General features: G+C 34.5%; 1 protein-coding gene across 1 annotated transcript in view; it reads right to left on the reverse strand.

Moving 5' to 3' along the window:
- Positions 1-22,213, reverse strand: part of LOC306884212 (protocadherin-15-like) — a gene marked incomplete at both ends in the record, with an annotated part of 179,630 nt that overhangs the window by 93,356 nt on the left and 64,061 nt on the right. Inside the window, 8 exons of the mRNA XM_079439931.1 lie at positions 1,773-1,901; positions 3,930-4,023; positions 6,261-6,340; positions 7,414-7,546; positions 7,635-7,828; positions 10,631-10,780; positions 17,320-17,454; positions 19,370-19,576. Of these exons, the coding sequence (XP_079296057.1) occupies positions 1,773-1,901; positions 3,930-4,023; positions 6,261-6,340; positions 7,414-7,546; positions 7,635-7,828; positions 10,631-10,780; positions 17,320-17,454; positions 19,370-19,576 (1,122 nt within the window). The remainder of the gene's footprint in view (positions 1-1,772; positions 1,902-3,929; positions 4,024-6,260; positions 6,341-7,413; positions 7,547-7,634; positions 7,829-10,630; positions 10,781-17,319; positions 17,455-19,369; positions 19,577-22,213) is intronic.

A 22,213-nucleotide genomic window follows, 5' to 3' on the forward strand; every position in this document is an offset into this window, starting at 1 on the left:
TGAATAGTATCTCATGGTTTTTGGACATGTTAGCCTGTGGCAAACAACATGGCTGTAAGTGTCTGTAAAGTGTGAACACACTGATGTGCATTTGTGAAGTGTGAAGTAAGTGTTCGTATGCGAACGCTTGTTTGTTGTCACAGCACAATAAGAATCCAGGTGTTTTTGATCTCCACAGGGATCTGTGTGTGAATTTGAGAGTGAGGCCTGAAAGTTTGGTGAGCACCTGCTTGTTGTGAACATGGCAGACTACACAGAACATGAGAGGATGATGAAATGAAAAGAAAGATGATGGAAAGTTAGAGAACAGCTCAGACGGAGGGATCCGACCTGAGCAACATCCAAAAAAACTAATTTTGAGCTGTTTAGTAGTTACTTCACAAAAACAATATGATGCCATATGAGGACAGCACACACTAAATCCTTTAAATGACAGTTTTATTCATATCATCACTAAACTCGAGACTGTGATTGAATTTAAAATTTACTCAATTTAATCTTTTTAATTATTTAATTATCTTCATTTACTTACTTCAAATGGTACATTATAAAACATCAAAATCCCAGGAAAAAGCAATAATGGTAGACTGTGCTGAAAATAAATAAATAAAAATAATGCCATTCATTTTTTTTAAATGATACCAGTGAGTGGTATCTCACTTTGGCAGCACTAAAAAACAAAAACTAAATCCAAAATAAACTCTGTATTAAAAAAATAAATAAATAATTGAAAAAATAAAAATAAAAATGGCAAATTATATTGACAGCTGTAGAACCAGCCTAACTAAATTGGAAAGAAAAAAATAATCATAAGAAAATAGAAATACAAATTTTAGTTTATTTAAAAAAAAATCTATTATTTTTAATGTTTGGTTTCAGACACTAAAAAGCAGTAACACTACGCTGAGCTGAAAAAAAAACATCCATTTAATATTTTAATGAGACCAGTTTCACATTTACTTTTGCAGCCCTAAAACACTTAAGCTAAAAAAATGAATGAACGAATGAATGAATGAAATCAAGTGAAAACGAAAACTTAACTGGAAAGAGAGATCGACAATAAAATAAAATCTAAAAGAAATAAAATCTAAATTAAAAAACATTTACGCAACTATTAATTATGTCTAGATGAAGGTCTTTGCACATCATTTAGGGAGGACGTTTTAGTTTGCTTGTGCATATAAACCTATAGAAAAACATGAAATGAAGAGAAAGACAATGAAAACAAAGAGAACAGTTCATAGAGAGGGTTCCAACTTGTCCAAAAAACTACATTTTAGATGTTTAGTTGTTACTTCTGGAAAACAACATCATGCCACATGAGGTCAACCTGCACTAAATGATTTCAGTCGCAATTTTATTGATGCACAAAGGCACTGTCGCGTCATCTTATGCCTGTCAATCACATCAGCACCGAACTCAGTGATCAAGACATCACAGAGCAACAAATGAGCGGTAAAGAGACGCATGATGACAACACGGCATTGTGAATGAAAGCCTGACGCATCTTTCATTGATTATCTTTCTAACCAAAGCATGATTAATCAAACACGCTAATTAAATATCCAACTGCTTGGCAGGGCGGAACAGAAGCAGTCATCAGGGACTGACTGTAAGGTGACTAATGACTCTAATTTACCATGACTTAATTAGAGAACAATACAAAGTGATGTCTGAAGATCTGTACGGCATGACAGTTGAAGGGGCGGCAGGTGGGAACCTCACGAGACCCTCAGAAGACTGCAAAAAAAGATACTTCATATGGAACTTACCCTGACTTGACCCACGAACACATTGGCCTCTTCCTCCCTCACGGTCAGGTTTCTGGGTAGAGTGAGGTCGAAGCTGGGGTCGTTGTCATTAACGTCTGTGATGACAATGCTGACAGTGGCCGTAGAAATCTACAAATAAGGACAGATTGATTAAATATCATCAGGAATTAATTAAATTTATAAGAAAGGTTCTGGATCAACACTCTTGTTGGTCCTGAAACAAAATGATTTTACTATCTTATAAATGATTTTTTAGGTTGGTAAGGATAATAAACCTTTGGTAAGAATATTGTTGAATGGCAACAAAGAATGATTATGATTATGGCAGTGTTAACAAAAATTAAATAAAAACATTGTCCTTAACCAAAATCCAAATGAAAAACTAACAGGAAAACTAAAGCTAAACTAGCATATATTTTCATGACTCCAAATTTAAAATAAAATGAATTTAACTCAAATTAATTTTAGTTTACTAAAAATAATCATGTAATAATAACAATAATAATATAACAATACCATTTATTTATTTATTTCTGTTTGGCAAATGGCATATTGTAAAGCTTTACAACCCACCTAACTAAAAACTAAAAAACTAAACTTAATTAGGAAGACAAATTGCTAAATAAAATAGAAATAAAATCGAAAAGAAAACTAGCTAATTCATTTTAGTTAATTTAAAAATATATTATGTTGTAATGTTTAGTTTAATGTTCAAGGCACTAAAAAGCAACAACACTAGACTGTGTTGAGAAATAAAATGCCATTAAATATTTTTAATGATACTAGTTACAGCATTCACTTCTGCAGCCCTAAAACCTAAACCTTTTTTTTCTAAAAAAGGGAATAAAATAGAAATACTAAATTAAATTATAAAACCATTTAATATTCATATGAAGGTCTTTGCAGAAAATTGTGCCTATAAACCTACAAAAAGCACAGTCCTGACAGTTCTACCGAACCCTGGAGTTCAGTGCACACTTGCTGTCAAACCCTGAACCTTTCACAGCATTCACTCTGACATTCACCCTGCTGCTGTCTGTCAGTCTTTTTTGTTGCCTTTTTGAATATTGAAAATGACTTCTCTGTAAAAAAAAAATAGTGTCACCATTTAGTTTCTGACTCTATTCCAGAAACACATTTGCAGAGATGTAATTAAATCATAAGCAATTGAGTTCCTGGGGCTTAAAAGTTTAATAGCACACAGTGATGAATATAAATTCAACCGATCAGTCAAGATCAGCATGTAGAGTTTAAATCCCAGTGGGATGTGCATGAAAAATTAATTCACCAAAAAAAAAAAAAAAGGAAAATAAAATATTCTGGAAAGGGAATTATGTAGTTATAGATGGAGTTGCTGTTTGGCAAAAACATGTTCAGGTGCACTCCAATGTTTTTTTTTTTTTTACAATTCTGTCAAGAGGCATCAACACCATCAAACACACACACACAGACTGAAGGACAAGTGCAGTACGAATGTGCTGAACCCCACTGAAGCCTGTTTAATCTCAAGAACGTGAGTTGCACTGAATATTTCATTAGATATCATTATCATGCTTTAAGAGGTGGAGGTCAGGTAAATTACATTGATTAATTAACTGCTTTGCACTTTCTATGACCATGATCTGAAATGTAAATGATTTAATGGACTTGTTTGACCAGATGAAAGTCATTTTGCCCAATCACGTTGCGCAGGGAATGATTAAGGCATGTGCTTCTGTGTTTGATAAATGAGCTTCATGCAGTCATTTAGCACTCCAGCGTTTCTTTGTTTGCTGAAGTTCTCTCATTAGAGAAGCTAAGCTGATAATACAAGTGAATGTTCTTTTAAAAAGGTGAATGCGTTTAAACAGGATGTGCATCGAGTCTCATTACAGAACATCCTTGAGGAGTTTTTGACAGCAATGACTATGCAAAAGGAATAAACTAATGAATACCAAATTATACAGAAATACAGAATTTTTCCCAGCTTTGTTTGTAATTGCTTTTGTGAAGACATGCATTTAAAGCAACACGAGAATGTGGCATAAAACATATTATTTTATTAAATTATTAATATAAATTTATACATATATGAAAGATAAGAAAAGAGGTTGTGAAGAGTTCAGACGTTTGAATCTGAGCTATAGTGCTGATTTTGTGGGATGGGTGCAGTCTCACCCCTCCAGGATGGCCGTCAGATGCCGTGACGATGAGGCGATACTGGTCAATGGTCTCTCTGTCCAGAGGTTTGGCCAGCAGCAGAAGACCTATACTGAACAGACACAAATCACTTTCTTTAAATTTTCTATTTAATTAAATATTTTCTTCTCATAATGTTTAGCTTTATTTTTAGCTTTATTTCTGTCATTTAAAAAAAGTACACAGATACAAACAGGAAAGGGACACAGAGAGAAATAAATTGTTTTAATATTATGTTTTTAGCTGCACACCCATAAACAAAGAACATCATTGTACATATTATTACTGTATTGTTTTTCTTCATTATGCCTTGATAAATATGTGTTTTTATGATAAATTATTTTTTTTATCTTGATTGTATTCAGTCATACATATTCTTTTCTTGATTTTATTAATTACTAGCACTTAATACAGTTTTTCTTGTTATTGTTCTGTATAATTCTTTATATATATATAATATGGGGCTTCAAGACATCAATGATGACAAACATCATGGGACTCATAACCCAATTATAATGCACCAAATTTGAAGATGCTAATATTCAAATAGCAAAAATTAGATTTGAGAGCAAAATTGTCAATGCACAACATCTGTTCCACAGACAAGTCTATTACAGCTATTCAGAGTTATGAATCATACAGGCTATTTTTATGACACTTTTGTTTTAACATGTTTTTATTCATTTTTTTTTTTTAATCTTGACAGCTCCTCCACTAACATTATATGGAAACAAATCAGCATAAACAAAATTTTGAGAATAACATGGGGTGAGTAAATGATAACTTTCAATTGAACCATCTGCTTAATACTGTGATTATTTTCATAATGATGAGGTAGAACATGTACTCAGAACACAGAATGACCTGTAAGATCAGAAACTATGCCTTGGAAATTGTATTCAGGATTACATTTTTGGGTGTGTTTGTGTCGTGACCATAATTTGCATAATTCCTTTGTTGAATCAGCTGCTAAAACAACACAGATAGTAAATAAACACTGGTATCTACATGTGCAATTCAACAACCAATATCTGTGATCATCCACGCTGAACCGCTGGCCACAGGGACGCCATTATCATTTGTAGACCAATAGGATTTCTGCAAATCATCCTACAGTGAGCTCACACTTGTGTGAGGGGGGGGGGGGGGGGAGCGGTGGATGAGGATGGACAGACAAGATCCTTTTAACATTGCAGTCACACACAGCAGAAGAAGCAGGCTGCTGCACTGCTTGCTCATGTTTGTGTGTGTGTGTGTGTAGAATTATTTTCCTCCTCAGTTGACCTCTACAAAAGCGATATTGAACGTGTCCTCTGAAGCCTGTGAAACAGCCGTATAAAACACTTCAGTGACTGGGATTCTCTTTTCTTTCAGCCTCACAAACCTTCTGCCGGCCACATAGCATTCAAGGCAAAGTCTTTAAATTTTAACATCCCTTTTTAATGACTCTTCAACTGTCTTTGCTGTTTCTTCACCAGAAAAAAAAAATCCATTGTAAGACAAATCAATGAAGGAGGGTTTTATTTCAGCAGTCACCTCACAAAACCTCTCCACATTTTTACCAGTGATAATAGTAATCATCTGTCTCTTTTACTGATTTTAACAGAGAAGAGAAGAGAAGAGAAGAGAAGAGAAGAGAAGAGAAGAGAAGAGAAGAGAAGAGAAGAGAAGAGAAGAGAAGAGAAGAGAAGGAGATATGATATGAGATATGAATGAGACCTGATGAGATGAGATATGATGAGAAGAAAAATTATAAGAAAAGACCCGATGAAATTAGATGAGGCAAGGCACAGCAAAGCACGATGAGATGAAGCATGAGGAGAAGACACAAAAGCAGAAAACAGACTAGGTGAGGTGATACAAAAAAGAAAATATAGAAAACAAAAGAAATGATGAAGCAAAACAAGAAAAAGGAGACAAGAGATGTATATAACACTAGCGCTGCCTTTCTGCTCTGATAACTCTTTCGTTACTACTAACAACAGTCATAAGTGTCATTAATAAACCAACTACCTGTTACTATTAAACAAAGCCTTTCAAAAAGCCAGAAACGTTCACACTGTAAGCTTGTTTGTGCATTTGTCTAGTCTTCATTCCTCCAATGAGGGATTCTCATGCAGAGAGGTGCAGATGTATGTACTGTATAAACCATATGCCTTATATGTACTAGATATTTCTGTCCCTAAACTCACGCCATTGGCTGAGTCAGTGCTGCTGTTCAAGATGTGCAAACAAATAGAATGTTCTGAATTGTAATACAAGATCTGTACATTCTTAATTGATGAGTTTTATTTATTAATGAAAACTTACGTTCGTGAAAGGTTGAAAACCTGCTGCGGGTCACCGCTTTGTATCTGGTAGATGATGGGATCCAGCTCACGGTCTGTAGCCTGTGAAAATACAGCAATTCACACTAGTAGTTCAAATAAAATCAATATAACATAAAATCAACTGCAGGATAACAATACACTTAAATGAAAATGCCAAGTCTGTTTGAAGGACATGATGAACAAATGTAGAATTAGTAACATTTTACAACACATATAAATTCATAAACCTACACATTTTCCCAGGATACCTGCTGATATTGATTATGCTGTTTCTGAATTTGACAGCTCAATTTGTCTGTGCACTTGAGTTGTAAACTCATAAAATATTTTATAATAAATTAATAATTATAAAAATAATTTCATTTTATCTTATGAAAAAATAAATGACTGTATATATGTGGCCATGTTCAGAATGGCTATAAATACACAATCTACTTCAGCAGTATCTTTACTCTGCATTCAGTAGTATGCAAATTTTTTGCATGCACAGAATACCCAGATGACCTACTACATTTATCAAAATGTGCAGTATACAAAAGGGCATAATGCGTGGGATACTGCATCCCACAATGCAATGCATTCAACTTGACCTTCTATTTCCAGTGTATCTGCCAACATCTTTTTTTTGGCTCATAATTTGATCAGACTTCAAAGGCTTAAGACCAGGCTTCCAAAACCTATTGACCCACGAATTTTCAAGACTTTTTCAGTCATTCGTGATTACTGGATAAGAATGTTTTGAATTGCACACACAAATAAAAATTAAAAGTCAATTCCATACATTAACAATATATTATATCATAAATAAATAAATTACATAAAATATTATTAATTATTATATTATTTAATTATACAATGTATTATATAATTACATATCTATGCTATTATGTATTACATAATTATATATTATTATTATATGATTAATATAATTCTTATTACATTATTATTAAATTAGACATTTCCAGGTCCAGAATTGAGAATTTTAGTGTTTTAATTGTAATATTTTCCTGACATGTTTTTCATGACCATGTTTAAATACTGTTTAAAAAGATGGCCATTTTTTAGAGTATACTGTATAGTATGCGGTAAACAGTAGGTTAATATTCCATTCCAAGTAAAATCTGTGCGTGCACCTGTACATTCAGCAGTATGGCTCCTATCCTCATGGCCTCACTGATCTCCAGGTTGTAGGTCTGTAGGGGGAATCGTGGTGGACTCTGATTGTTGGGTGGCAGGACCTCTATGTAGACCGTAGTTATGGAGCTCCTATACGCAGAATGACAAAGAAATGAAAAGATCAAAGACAACAGCAAGCACAGAGAGCTGTAACTGATGTAATGAAGTCATATCTGACCTCCTCTCTGTGTCAGGAGCGTTGTCTGACGCTCTGACGGTCAGAGCGTAGGAACGGCCGACGGTCAGCGTGACCCCTGGTGCTAATGTGATTCGTCCTGTGCGGTTGTTGATGATGAAATCACCTTGATCTCCAGCGAGGATGGTGTATGTGATGAGGCCGTTTAAACCAGCGTCAGCGTCCTGAGCCGTCAGCTGACAGAACAAACAGAGACAGTATTATTTTAAGCCACATTCATTTATTTCACACTGATCTTCATTATCTGTGTGTCAAAACAGTTTGATATTACCCTTCCAAAAAGTGCTATGATTATGTACTCAGATTTGAATTTATTTCGTTTTTTAATATCTTTGTGTTCTCTCATTTTAAAGAAAATACACACACAAATAGCAATTTCATTCTGAATCAATAAATGAACAACAATAATAATAAAAAACTAGAAACAAAGCAAAATAATAAAAACAAATCAATAAAATATCAATATTTCACAACAAAAATACGTATAATTTGATCAGACTGTGAAGAGTTAAAATGAGGGATCTCATTCAAATTTTATTTAATTTAAAATCACTGTATAGAGATTGTACCAGAAAATTAATAGAAAAACACATTTAAAAGAAACCAAATAAATAAATAAATTCAATAAAAAAATAAAAGGAATAATTAAAAAAAAATCAAAATAACTTGTATAACTAAAATTAAATATATAAATATTATAACATATAGAATTTATTTATCTATCTATTTATTTATTTAATTTCAGGTATTTAAGTCTAAATTGTTTCATTCTTTAAAATTATGAAATGTTTAACTGGTAGTATACTTTACTGAATACCATGGTACGCCTATAATTCATGGCTTAGAACCATGGTGGTACCGTTCTCAAAAGCCTGGTACTTTTTAAATGATATTTAAATGCAGTTTTCTCATATATTTACAGATGAGGTCTTAGTTCTACTCGCTGAACTTTTTCTTTCTTTAAACTCAACACTCATTACTTTAAATCAACCATAACAGAAAATCCATCCATACTTATTAAAATGCAGATTAGACTCTCCGTATTAATGAGGTTTAAAAGCAGCATAATATGATTATTCAGGATAAATTCTCAAACACAAAGGTACAGATCAAAGATTAAACACTTTTGATTAGGTTCAAAGACGCGCATTTAGATGTAAACACTTTACTCCGAACGTTATCATCTTTAAAAGCACCGGGGCAATAAATACACCCTAAGGGTAATTAATTCAAAGTCCTGCTAATAAGAAAGCGCCACCTCCATCCACGGCTCTCATTATTAAGAAAACTCTCCAGAAGCACTGATCCGTACCACCGTGCCTTTAGCTGCTTGGAGTGCTGAGCTAAGGAAAAAGAATTCTCTCTCACACACACGCACTCACTCAAGGGCAGCAAATATGGCTTATAAAACACATCCAAGTAGCCCGGCTGACCTAGCTGTGACCTGCGACCTCATTTCAGCAGGATCCGAGCGGCTTGTTATTTCAAGAGAAACTACAGGCCTTTATTTGACTGATTTTCCTTTGAATTGTGACCCAGCCGTGACAGAATGAGACAAACACATGCAGAGCAGAACATGAGCAGAGTGCCAAAATAAAGCTGAGAGAATCGTTACTGAGAGAGCGTGAATATGCCATAGCCTGAGGGACAGAAAAGCACACATTATGTTCACTTTATATCATTTTGCCCCACTTTTTGTCAGCCCACCATGTCTACACAATGCAGATGAAAATAGTTGTAATTTGCCTTCTGAGCGTTTAATACTAGTCTATACAAACAGAGTTTGGTTATTTACAGGAATGTCAACTGCGTTTTATGTCCAAATACACAACCTAAAAATTACAGAATAAGCTGCATTATGTTTATAGATCAAACTAAACAATTTGTTGAAATGAACTTCAATGCACTGATGTACCTAGATGTATTTGTCACTCACAAAATGTTGCAAATGGAAGAGACAGAATGAGAGCGACAGATGGACAGGTCATCTGAAAAAATCAGTGTTGGGAAAGCTACTTTGAAACTGAATAATTTAAAGCAATTTAATTATATAAAAGCTACTTAAAAAAAAAAGCTTTGCTAAAGCTAAAAGTAGTTAGTTACTACTTAGATGAAAAGTTAAATATAATCAAACTATTAATTGAGGAATACTATATTCATGAATGTATACATTCAACCTTTAATTTACACTAATATAGAACTAATAAAACTAAAACTAAAAAAGACATTTATTTGGAAATATATTGATGGAGAGCAACACTTAAAACATGAAATATTTCACAGTAAAAATATGCAAAGACTTGTATCAACTGAATTAATCTCACAATAATTTTCCCATGCTACTTTTTTTTTTTTTTTTTTTTTTTTTGAAAAAGTAGTTTGTTACTGGAAAGGCATTGTATTGTTGAAAGCACTATGACAACTAAAACATGCAGTTAAGTTAGAAACTTTGCCATTCTTAGAAGCAAGCTATTTCTAAACACTGGAACAAAACAACTGAAAAGTAAACATAAAAATATATACAAATTATTCACAAGACACCCCGGGGAGAAAAAAAAAAGATATTTAGGCATTTGAATGGGGTTCAGTAAGTCTGGTTAAAGATGTAAACAGATCGCAGTATGACTCACTGCAGTTCATTAGCTGCGCTTCATATGATCTGGTTCCTCTTTAAAAACTTGCTTTATTGCCTGCTCTCCTTTGTGGTCATTTAGCTGAATGGCTGTTTGCTTCATTTTTCAATGCATTTTTCACATATTTCATCAGAAAAGAAAAAAAATCCCAAACGCTGTTGAGTCACATTCAATAATTTGACTAGAATCTTCAGTTATTAAGGAAACAAACATAGTGCCGAGTTCATTTCACACTCCAAATCACATTTAGAGTTCTCAACAAACACTCCCCTATGAATAAATGATTCATAAATGGCTCTTGGTGAGTAAAGCGAGTGTTTCTGAGCTGTAGTGCTGTGTCCTCACCTGCAGTACGGTCTCTCCAGGCAGCATGTTAGTGAAGATCTCCACACTGTAGGACACCTGACTGAAAGTGGGTGTGTTGTCATTTGCATCGATGACCAGGATGTCCACCGTCACGGGTCTGCTCTGTTGAACGCCATCAGATGCCACCAGCTTTGGGGGGGGGGGATTAATAAATAAATAATTATACAAAACAACTCATTTAGGTTCTTTTTGAGCATGTCAGTTCTATCTATCTATCTATCTATCTATCTATCTATCTATCTATCTATCTATCTATCTATCTATCTATCTATCTATCTATCTATCTATCTATCTATCTATCTATCTATCTATCTATCTATCTATCTATCTATCCATCTATCTATCTATCTATCTTAAATCACATGTAAATATACACAGTACCCACACATATATTATGTAAACAAAAATTATTAATCACGTGATTTATCGTGTGACAGCACTATATACAAAATTTGAGTTTTAGATTTTTTTATATAATATAGCCTAGAATTGCTCAACTTATAAATTCTAAAAGTCAAATGATTTAATAATTAAGATGATTTATTCTTTTATATCTTATCTGTTATCTTAATAAACATTATGTTAAAAATTACATTTTAATTACATTTTTAAACAAAATTTTTATGTAAAATATAAAATAATATGCAACTAATGACATTATATAATTTGACATAACTTCTAAATGATAAAATTACAATTTAACTTATTCATGATTTATTCATTTATATCTTATCTTGAATAATTAAATCACAAAACCAACTTTATTATTTATTATGCTATATATTTTAAGCATAAACTTCTATGCAGTTTATGCTTAAAATATACAAATATTATATCATTTATATAATATCATTTATTCTTATATCGTTTGCAATTTTACTAGAAATCAAGATTTTTTTCTGCATATTGCTTTAGAATAGACCTGCTTATTTGATTTGATCTGCATCTGAGGTATAGCACAGCATGTGGGCACTTCATACAACAAATTCTCAGTATTATAGGACAGCTTACAAATGTTATCGGCTAAAACTGCCACAGCAAACATTTGTCCAGAGTCTCCCACTGCACTCCTTTCAAAGGCACTCAAAGTGCTGAGCTAGCAGCCGTTGGTTACGCCGTTGTTCCTCGGCTTGCATTTCCATGAGCTTTTCCCCCAGAGAATCGTGGCAGTAAATGTGGATCAAAACCCAGCGGTTCCTCAGTTTGAGCAGATAGGAGAGAGCTTTGCATACGTAAACACTGCATTGGAGAACAGCTCCAGGTCAGCAGGATCTCCAGAGTGGTTTGGTCTACATCCAGGTGGACTTTCATTAGCCCTAGGCATGTTGACCACTCGAGTGTGCCGTTATTAGACACTCGCTGTTCCCGACCACTCGCTAGGTTTGACCTTAAGGAGTGTATGGCTGCTGATTCTTGGAGATCTTTCAGCTGCTTGGCGTCTGCTATACAGCAGAGTTATGCGTTTTCAGTTAAGTTAGTGGGACATGGAGCACTTTTGTTATGGAATAGCAAAATTATGGAATTAATTTTTAAATAGAAATTAGACTGAAAAATAATGTTTATGCCATCTTTTTCCACTGATATGGCCAATCAAATATCCTATAATGGAATTAATAAATGATGACAGAATTAATGCACAGAAGGTGTAAACAATAATAAGGTCTAAAAATAATGATGAAGATAACAACAACAACAAAACATCATCATCATCAACAACAAGAACAATTATTATTTATAACAATATTTATATAATTTTATTTACAACAACAAACTATTATTATCTTTTTTTAATTGGAATATAAAATACAATGAAAGAGCAGATATTAATAAATCTATACATTCCTTTTTTCTATTAACTATTATTATTATTAAAAATATAATATTATTTAAAATAAAATAGATGTTTCAGTGTTACTATAGCATAATAGACATACTATTATAGTTTATGTTTTTAATAAGTTAAAATGTTTCCTATTTTTGTTTTCATTGTAATTTTAGTTCAATTTAATTATTTTAATTTTAATAATTTGTTTTGTAAAAAAGTTTAATTTTTTTTAATTTCAGTTAGTTTTAGTTATTTTAGTACATGAAGTTAAACTAAAGGAAAATAAGAAATGCTGCCTTGTCAACTAGCTGAATAATTTTTATATTTTATTTAATTTTATTACTATTTTTTAATGATTTTAGTTTTAGTTAACTGTTGTAACCCTGGTAAGTTCAGCTCTACCGTAAGCTCTTCAGCTGTCTATCTGTTCCACAATGCCTTTGAAAATGATGTGAGAGTACTTCAGATTAGTAGTCTCAAAGCTGCACGTATTCAATCAAACACAGTCAAAAGGCATATTATGGTACAGCAATAAAAAGAGAAATTGAAGAGACAGAATAAAGTGCGAGTCCAAGACAGCATGAAAGACAGTGTCATCGGATCTCTCAGTGATCAAAAACTTTTTCCTTACAATAACTTCCACCACAAAACACATTTCAGCGTCTGCCTCAGAAAATTGCAGCCCTGTTTCTGTCATTTAAAGAGCATTTTTATCCAGTTTCCCCTCCGTGTGCCTGGCCCTAATGGATTTTGAATAGGCAATGAAAGTACCAAATTGAATAAACAAAAAACAAGGCTAAAAAACATGCGCTCAGAATAACCCACATATTAGAAACTCCCAGAGGAAGTAGCTCAGGAGACTTCAAGAAAGTCTCACTTGTGTTTCATTTAAGATCTCCTCTGAAACTCAAGAGGAGAAACATATGAGATTACTGACAAGCAGGAGAGTTAAGCATCAGTGTCCATTTGCTCTCCATTTAATGTCTTTGTCGTCGAGAAGAAACAACTGAGACATTAAAGAGATCTAAGTTTTTTTCTTTCCAGCCGGTTGTGCTGAATGAGAGAGAGAGGATCAGAGGATGAGGGGAAGGGGAAAAGGTGTTTGTCAGTTAAAGGAAGACAGGAGAGTTGTGATGGGAATTCAAACTTTGGGCTGTCAGAGGATCAACTGTCCAGCTGAAACCTCGAGACAGGCCGCGTGTGAATGATGTGACCGCTCACAGCCAAAAAGGACACACTGCATGAACAATTCACCCTCACTCCAAAACCAGACTTAGTTCAGACAAAAAGACAATTTTGTCACCATTTACTTCACTTTTTTGGTGTTTGAGAGCCCCTGGTCATCATTCACTGTCAGTTTATGGAAGAGAGCTGCTCAATCATTCTGCTAAACATCTTTTGGGTTCCATACTTTTCTTCACTGGCATCTATAGTTCCATGAAGAACCTTTAAAAATCATGGAACCTTTCCATTACACAAAATGTTCTTTAAAGTGGAGAATTTTCCCTTAGATTATAAAATGTTCTTCACACTAAGAAAAAATGGTTCTTATAAGAGCTGTTCACTGAAAGGTTCCTTGGGGAACAGATAAAAAAAAAAAACTCTTTTTAAAAGTGCAAAGAATAAAGAAAATCATACAGGTTTTTAACAAGATGAGATGAGTAAATGATAACAGAATTTCACATTTGTGTGAACTTTAGCATTAAAAACACACAGCAGGGAAGTGGACTTTGATTATGTTGGTCTCTCTCCAGGCCTAATAACTCTACAGCTAATTTCCTTTCATGTTCTTGTTACAGTCTGTTTGTTCTTTATAAAAGAAAACATATTGAGTGTGATTGGGCCTCTGTTTTGTGCTGATAAGCAGACTATTGTTAAGCCGTTCAAATGGTTTAACACTGATTATCAGAACCTAAATCATCTTGATCTTGCAGTGATCAGGGGCGTGTCCAGGCTAGTGCAATGTGACAAGCCCTCCCAAAATTCTAAAGCGTGATTGGCCAAAGCCGGTGGCCTATGTCATAAAGCTGCTTTAAATGGCTACCCATGAAAATTTTGAGTTTAGTTTGAGCAAACTCTGTTTTTTTAGGTTCAAGAAGATATATCAGGGTTGCCAGATTTTCACGACAAAATCCGCCCAATTGTTTATTAAAAACTAACCTAATCGTGTTTCGAAGGGGGTCCCTCTGTAAAAAATTGTGTATATATAGGTGCATCTCCAAAAATTAGAATATTGTGAAAAAGTTATTTTTTTGTAACATTTCAAAAAGTGAAACTTTCATATATTCTAGATTCATGACATGTAAAGTAAAACATTTCAAAAGTTTTTTTTAATTTTGTTGATTAGAGCTTAAAGTCAAAAAATCCAGTATCTCAAAATATTAGAATATTTACATTTGAGTTTCATTAAATTACCATTCTTACAGTATAAATTCCGGGTATCTCGTGTTCTTTGAAACCACAATAATGGGGAAGACTGCTGACTTTCCAATGGTTCAGAAGACAATCATTGACGCCCTCCACAAAGAGGGTAAGTCACAGAAGCTCATTACTGAAAGGGGTGGTTGTTCACAGAGTGCTGTATCAAAGCCTATTAAATGCAAAGTTGACTGGAAGGAAGAAATTGGGTAGGAAAATGTGTACAAGCAACATGGATGACCGCAAGCTTGAGAATATTGTCAAGCAAAGCCGATTCTAAGACTTGGGAGAGCCTCACAAGGAGTGGACTGAAGCTGGAGTCACCACGCTCAGACATCTTCAGGAAAAGGGCTACCAAGCCGCTTCTGAAACAGAAACAACGTCAGAAGCATCTTACCTGGGCTAAGGAGAAAAATAACTGGACTGCTGCTCAGTGGTCCAAAGTCCTCTTTTCAGATAAAAGTAAATTTTGCATTTAGTTTGGAAATCAAGGTCTGGAGTCTGGAGGAAGACTTGAGAGGCACAGAATCCAAGCTGCTTGAAGTCCAGTGTGAAGTTTCTGAAGTAAGAGATAATTTGGGGAGCCATGACGTCTGCTGGTGTTGGTCCATTGTGTTTTATCATGTCCAAAGTCAATGCAGCCACCTACCAGGAGATTTTGGAGTACTTTATGCTTCCATCTGCTGACATGCTTTATGGAGATGCTGATTTCCTTTTCCAGCAGGACTTTAGCACCTGCCCACAGTGCCAAAACCACTTCCAAGTGGTTTGCTGACCATGATATTACATGATAATGCCTGACCTGAAGCACAGATGGAATCTATGGGATATTTTCAAGAGAAAGATGAGAAACAGTCGATCCAACAATACAGACAAGCTGAAGGCTCAATAGTATCTCAGCAGTGCCACAGGCTGATCGCTTCCATGCCACACTCACTGATGCTTTCATTTGTGCTAAAGGAGCCCCGACCAAGTATTGCATGCATAAATGAACATACTTTAAAGAACTTGAATTTTTCTGTTTTGCAAATCCTTTTTTTTCTTTTTTTTGATTTTAGGACATATTCTAATATTTTGAGATACTAGATTTTCACTTTAATGAGCTGCAAGCTCTAATCATCAAAATTAAAAAAAAAAAAAACTTTTGAAATGTTTAACTTTACATGTAATGAATGTAATGACACACACACCATTACCTTGACATAAAATTATTAAATTATTCAGATTTCATCTTGCCTACTTCAACCCAAATTGAAACTAAAATCCCCAACTGAAAGTAATCTCGATACGTCACAGTGAATGATCCACGAAACAAAGACCACCTCTCAGATTAAACAATGATCAAAACACTGCGCTCAAATGTTCCTCTTGTGATCCAGCTGTCTTTTTAACTGCTCCTTGGAGATGAGGGATTCTAGAAAGATCAGAGACACTTGAGCCCAAATCTCAGATCAATAGATCCGATCGATGGACAGAGTCCTGAAGAGACACTTCACATACTGAGCAAACAGCATAGTTTCAGTCGCTTTGTTTTGTTCATCACAGCAAACTGTTGTCATGCTGAGACTTGATGTTTGAGACAGAAATATTAATCTTAAAGTAAGTACATTCCCTGTTGTTAATAAATTAGATGCTCCTCATGCCAGAGGAGTCCCACAGGGAAGATCATGACTCACACAGAGCAGTAAATAATCTCAAGAGGACAGAAGACTGAAGAAACTGAAGCGACCAGTCATTCATTTTCAATGAGAGAAGAGACATGAGTGACAGGGACTCTAGATAAACACAGTGTGTGTTCCAGACAGTTAAAATATTGTCTTAATTTAATAGTTACAATTGATTTTTCTTTTTTTTCTTTTTTTGTGGAGTGGGGAATTTAATGCAGAAATCTAACGTTTTTATCATATGAACATTTATTAATGATGAGAATACTTTTACCAGCAAGTGCTAATTGTATTTGTATACATTTACAGATTGGAAATATTTAAACTTTTTTGCTGATATGTCCAATTAAAATCTCAATAAAGTGCACATATTATACATATTTTTTCTTTATTTATTAAAATGCATTTAAACATATTTATAATTTAAAAATACAATTTTCATACATTATATATATAGCATTCATCTCTTTAATTAAGGTTGAGTTAAATACTAATTACTGAACTTTTTCCTCTAATATACATTAAAAAATGACATTGATACAGAAACGAGAATCACCCCCAATAATAATATGAATTTCAATACATAAAATGTCCTTTATTCATTTAATGGTCCTAAAATAGGCTTTATTTTTTATGCAAAATTCAAAACCTTTTTTTTTATTTTGTCATGGAATTCAAAATGTCAAGGGTTAATAAGAGTCAATAGGAGGTTTTCAAACAGGTAAATGTGTGTGCACAGTATGTTTGTGTGTGTCACATACCGTTAAGGTGTAGTTGGTCTGTATCTCTCGGTCCACTGGTTTCAGTAGAGTAAGGTAGCGTGTGATGCCAGCAGACGTGATGGAGAAGATGGAGGTGTAGTCATTCAGAGTGATCTTCAACTGAGGATCTTTTGTCTTCACAAAACAAACAAAGTTGAGAGGTCAAATGCAGCATTACTACACGCTAATATGAGCATGACACACCGTCCAAACAAACCTCATGCAGTCACGCAATCCTCATGTTGCATAAACACGCAAGACAGAGTCACTCGACCACCTCATTCACTCTGACACACAAGAGCCTCTACAGAAATACAACAGCTTATTTGAAAGTCCAGAGAATTCAAAAGTCAAAATCTAATGCACAAATCCAATGAGAAAACGAAGCACATGCACATTTTAAACTAACAGAAGTGCTGTGTCATTAAAATCGATCACATGTCAATACAAGCTGTTTGTCTGCAAACCACCTGCATTAGTTTGTCTATTGATTTATCTCATCTATTCAGTCTATGTTTGATTAATTCAGTCACAGAGAGAGAGAGAGAGAGATGTATATAAAATATATGTATAATAAATAAGAATAATGGATAGATATGGATAGTATAAATGAATTGTTTAATTAAATATATAATTAGATTAACTGAAAATAAATGTGTGTGTGTGTGTGTTTAAAATACATTTTTGTCGCATAAAAATTACATTTTTATCATACATATAATTTTTCATCAAGAGTATAATTCTAGTTCTAATTGTATTTTTTCTACAATTAAAGACTCATGAAAATCACAATCCTTAACATGCTTTGCACATTTACATAAGTTTAACCAAAGATAGCACTGGGTTACAATTTACAATCTATGGAAGCCCGTTTCCGCCAATGAATAAAAAAGAAAACAAGGTAATTGCGACTTTTTATCTCACAATTCTGACTTTTTTTCTCGCAATTCTGAGATATAAACTCGCAATTCTGAGATATAAACTCACAATTCGGAGATATAAACTCGCAATTCTGACTTTTTTTCTCTAAATTGCGAGTGTATATCTCACGACTCTGACTTTCTCGCACCATTAAACCACTCTCCATGTAAGGCTTTGCAGTGCTTTGTTCGATTCGCTATAGATGAACTATATATTGAACTAGATGAATGGTACTGTCCAACCACGAGCGCAAAACACAGAAATAAAGAATAATGAGTCATTTTTATGTTTGTTCAAAAAACATATTCGGACGCAACATTCATGTAGTTCAATATATAGTTGATCTATAGCAAATCGAACAAAGCAATGCAAAGCTTTACACGGAGAGTGGTTTAATGGTGCGAGAAAGTCAGAGTTGTGAGATATACACTCGCAATTGCGAGAAAAAAAGTCAGAATTCTGAGAAAAAAAGTCAGAATTGCGAGAAAAAAAGTCAGAATTCAGAATTGCGAGTTTATATCTCTGAATTGCGAGTTTATATCTCAGAATTCTGAGAAAAAAAGTCAGAATTGCGAGTTTATATCTCCGAATTGCGAGAAAAAATGTCCGAATTGTGAGATAAAAAGTCGCAATTACCTTGTTTTATTTTTTATTCATTGGCGGAAACGGGCTTCCATAACAATCTCTCTTTTCAAGGAAAACAGAAAAATATAATGTTAACGCTTTTTGCATGCAATTTTTTGTGCAATCGATAGCTGTCTAGAATGTGAGCATCTACCTCACAAACAATGGCTCACAACTGTGACAAATTAAAGTCTACTTCCTAAAAAAGACAAAATATTCAATATATCATGTCCCAACTTAATGTATTAATAGAAAACACAGCAAAGGAGGAAAGAAGACTGCATTTGTTGAACCATTATATTATAAAAAGAAAAGAAAAGAAAAGAAAAGAAGGCACACATCACATCACTCTGGTACCTACTGGTGTGGCCCCAGGCAGCAGCTACAATATAAAACATATGGAGAGACTGAAACCATCTGTGATTTTATGCATCTTTGCATTCCCAAGAAAGGAGTCACGCAACATTGTGAAAATGTCCTGGCACTTTTCATAAGAACATCTCACCTCTTCTATGTCATTGTCCAGTGCGATAATGCCCAGCGGGGCCGTGAGGTTGGCGCTCCCTGAGATGGTGGTGCCAACCGAGGCAGACTCACTGATGAAGCCCTGGTATGAGGAGCGCTGGAAATATGGTGCCTGGTTGTTCTCATCCAGAATTTCAATCTGCAGGTCAGTGTACGCAGGAAGAGGGTGACCGTTATCCTGCTCGGCCTGTTCATGAACAAACAAACTTTTAAAATGGTCTAAAAAAAAGAAGAAGCTTGTCCTATGGTTAACAGTTGCTTGACACGCTTTAATTTGCAAACAAACTATAATCTGCTGTATTTCCGTTCAAACCTCATGATGACAGTACAATGGTAATAAATGATTACCATATTCAAATAACACTTTATTCACATGGCATTCCTTTAAGTAAAATTACATCAAAATGACATTACCAAGCTACAATATCCATCATGGTACATAAGAAAAAATCATTATGGTAAATGTCCAAAAAAAAAGTATCATTGAGATTTTTACTTTTTTTATTTATATTTATATATAAAGTATATTTTACTTAAAAGTTTATTTTAAGTAAATGTTATTTTAAGAAAAATGTTTATGTTTTTAGTTTAAGATGCAATGTAAATGCATATAAAATATAAATTTGCCAACTTGAAATAACTTAAATATAAAATTATAAATAATATTTTATAAAAAATTTATATATATATATATATATATATATATATATATATATATATATATATATAATCTTTTTTTTCAGTGTAGTTGAACTAGTGTAAAGAAATTGTAGTAATATCTCCAGCCAATCAAGTAAAAAAAAAAAAAAAAAAAAAAAAAGTTAAATTCAAATTCATCAAAAATTTTAATTCATTTTCACTCATTTCTAAGTCCAGCAGTTATAATTCATGGACCCGAAACGACTCAAATTGGTCTTTGTTTATTAAAGGAACACTCCACTTTTTTTGGAAATAGGATCATTTTACAACTCCCCTAGAGATAAACAGTTGAGTTTTACCGTTTTTGAATCCATTCAGCCGATCTCTGTGTCTGGCGGTAGCACTTTTAGCTTAATTTAGCATAGATCATTGAAACGGATTAGACCATTAGCATCTCGCTCAAAAATGACTCGATAATTTTTGATAATTTAATAATTTTCCTATTTATCGATAATATTTCCTACAAGGAAATTTGCTGCCGTACCATGAGTGCAGCAGGAGCAGTGATATTACGCAGCGCCTGAAAGTAGTCCCCAGCTAGGTAACTAATTATGATATAACTGGGGACTACTTTCAGGCACTGCGTAATATCACCTGAAAGTAGTCCCCAGCTAGGTAACTAGTTATGATATAGCTGGGGACTAATTACAGCCACAGCCATATCACCCTGCAGCCAAAAGACCGGTTGCCCACTGAATCTAAGCAGGGTTGAGACTGGTCAGTACCTGGATGGGAGACCTCCGGTGAAAACTAGGTTGCTGTTGGAAGAGGTGTTAGTGAGACCAGCAGGGGGTGCTCACCCTGTGGTCTGTGTGGGTCCTAACGCCCCAGTATAGTGATGGGGACACTATACTGTAAAAAGCACCGTCCTTCGGATGAGACGTTAAACCGAGGTCCTGACTCTCAGTGGTCATTAAAAATCCCATGGCACTTCTCGTAAAGAGTAGGGGTGTAACCCCGGTGTCCTGGCCAAATTCCCTCTACTGGCCCTTGTCTATCATGGCCTCCTAATAATCCCCATACACTTGATTGGCTCTATGACTGTCTCTCCTCTCCACCTGTAGCTGGTGTGTGGTGAGCGCACTGGCGCCGTTGTGCTGTGGCTGCCGTCGCATCATCCAAGTGGATGCTGCACACTGGTGGTGGTTGAGGAGAGACCCCCACACATGATTGTAAAGCGCTTTGGGTGTACAGCAATACACAATAAAGCGCTATATAAATTCATCATTCATTCATTCATACTTTCAGGCGCTGCGTAATATCACTGCGCCTGATGCACTCATGGTACGGCAGCACATTTCCTTGATTATTATGCCAGAACAAGAGTATAGTTCCTAGCCATATAAGCCTAGAAAATCACAGCTTTTCATTTTCCGTCGGTCTTAGTGCACGATGTAACTACAGAAGACTCAAGCTTTAAATAGGAAAATTATCGAAACTCTTTAGTCATTTTTGAGTGAGATGCTAATGGTCTAATCTGATTCAATGATCTATGCTAAGCTAAGCTAAAAGTGCTACCGCCAGACCCGGAGATCGGCTGAATGGATTCAAAAACGGTAAAACTCAACTGTTTAACTCTTGTGGAGTTGTAAAATGAACCTATTTCCAAAAAAAGTGGAGTGTTCCTTTAAAGAGGAGTATGTGGATACATCTCTCTGAATATTTTCATTTCAATTATGAGTCCCGTCTATCACTGATTTCATTAAGAAGCCATGAAAGACTGCAGCTCAGTAACTCAATAGCCACTTCACACATTTGAAACGCGCACACATACGCACATCTGACAATGTTGACAGCGGCAATGTTTTGTTTGTTATTTGGGCTCGAATTTCAGCAAGCTTGAAGTGAACTGAGAATAGCATATCGTTCTTTGTTATTCTGAAACGACGAAATCATAACAGCAAACACAGTCATGCATCGTTTCACAGAGGAAACATTTAAATTACCCCTGCTGTTACACTGTTGTTCCACCCAAATCTATGACAGAGCAGAATAATTTTACACCAGCGCTCGCTTCCGTTTCGCAGTTTCTCTCTCTTGCTCTTTCTCTTCCAGCTCACTCAATTAGAAGATACAGCATGTTTAATGTAATTAAATATACAAAGCTCTATTCCAAAAGCTAGTG

This window comes from Barbus barbus (assembly GCF_936440315.1).
Source record: "Barbus barbus genome assembly, chromosome: 18".
Lineage (NCBI taxonomy): Eukaryota > Metazoa > Chordata > Actinopteri > Cypriniformes > Cyprinidae > Barbus > Barbus barbus.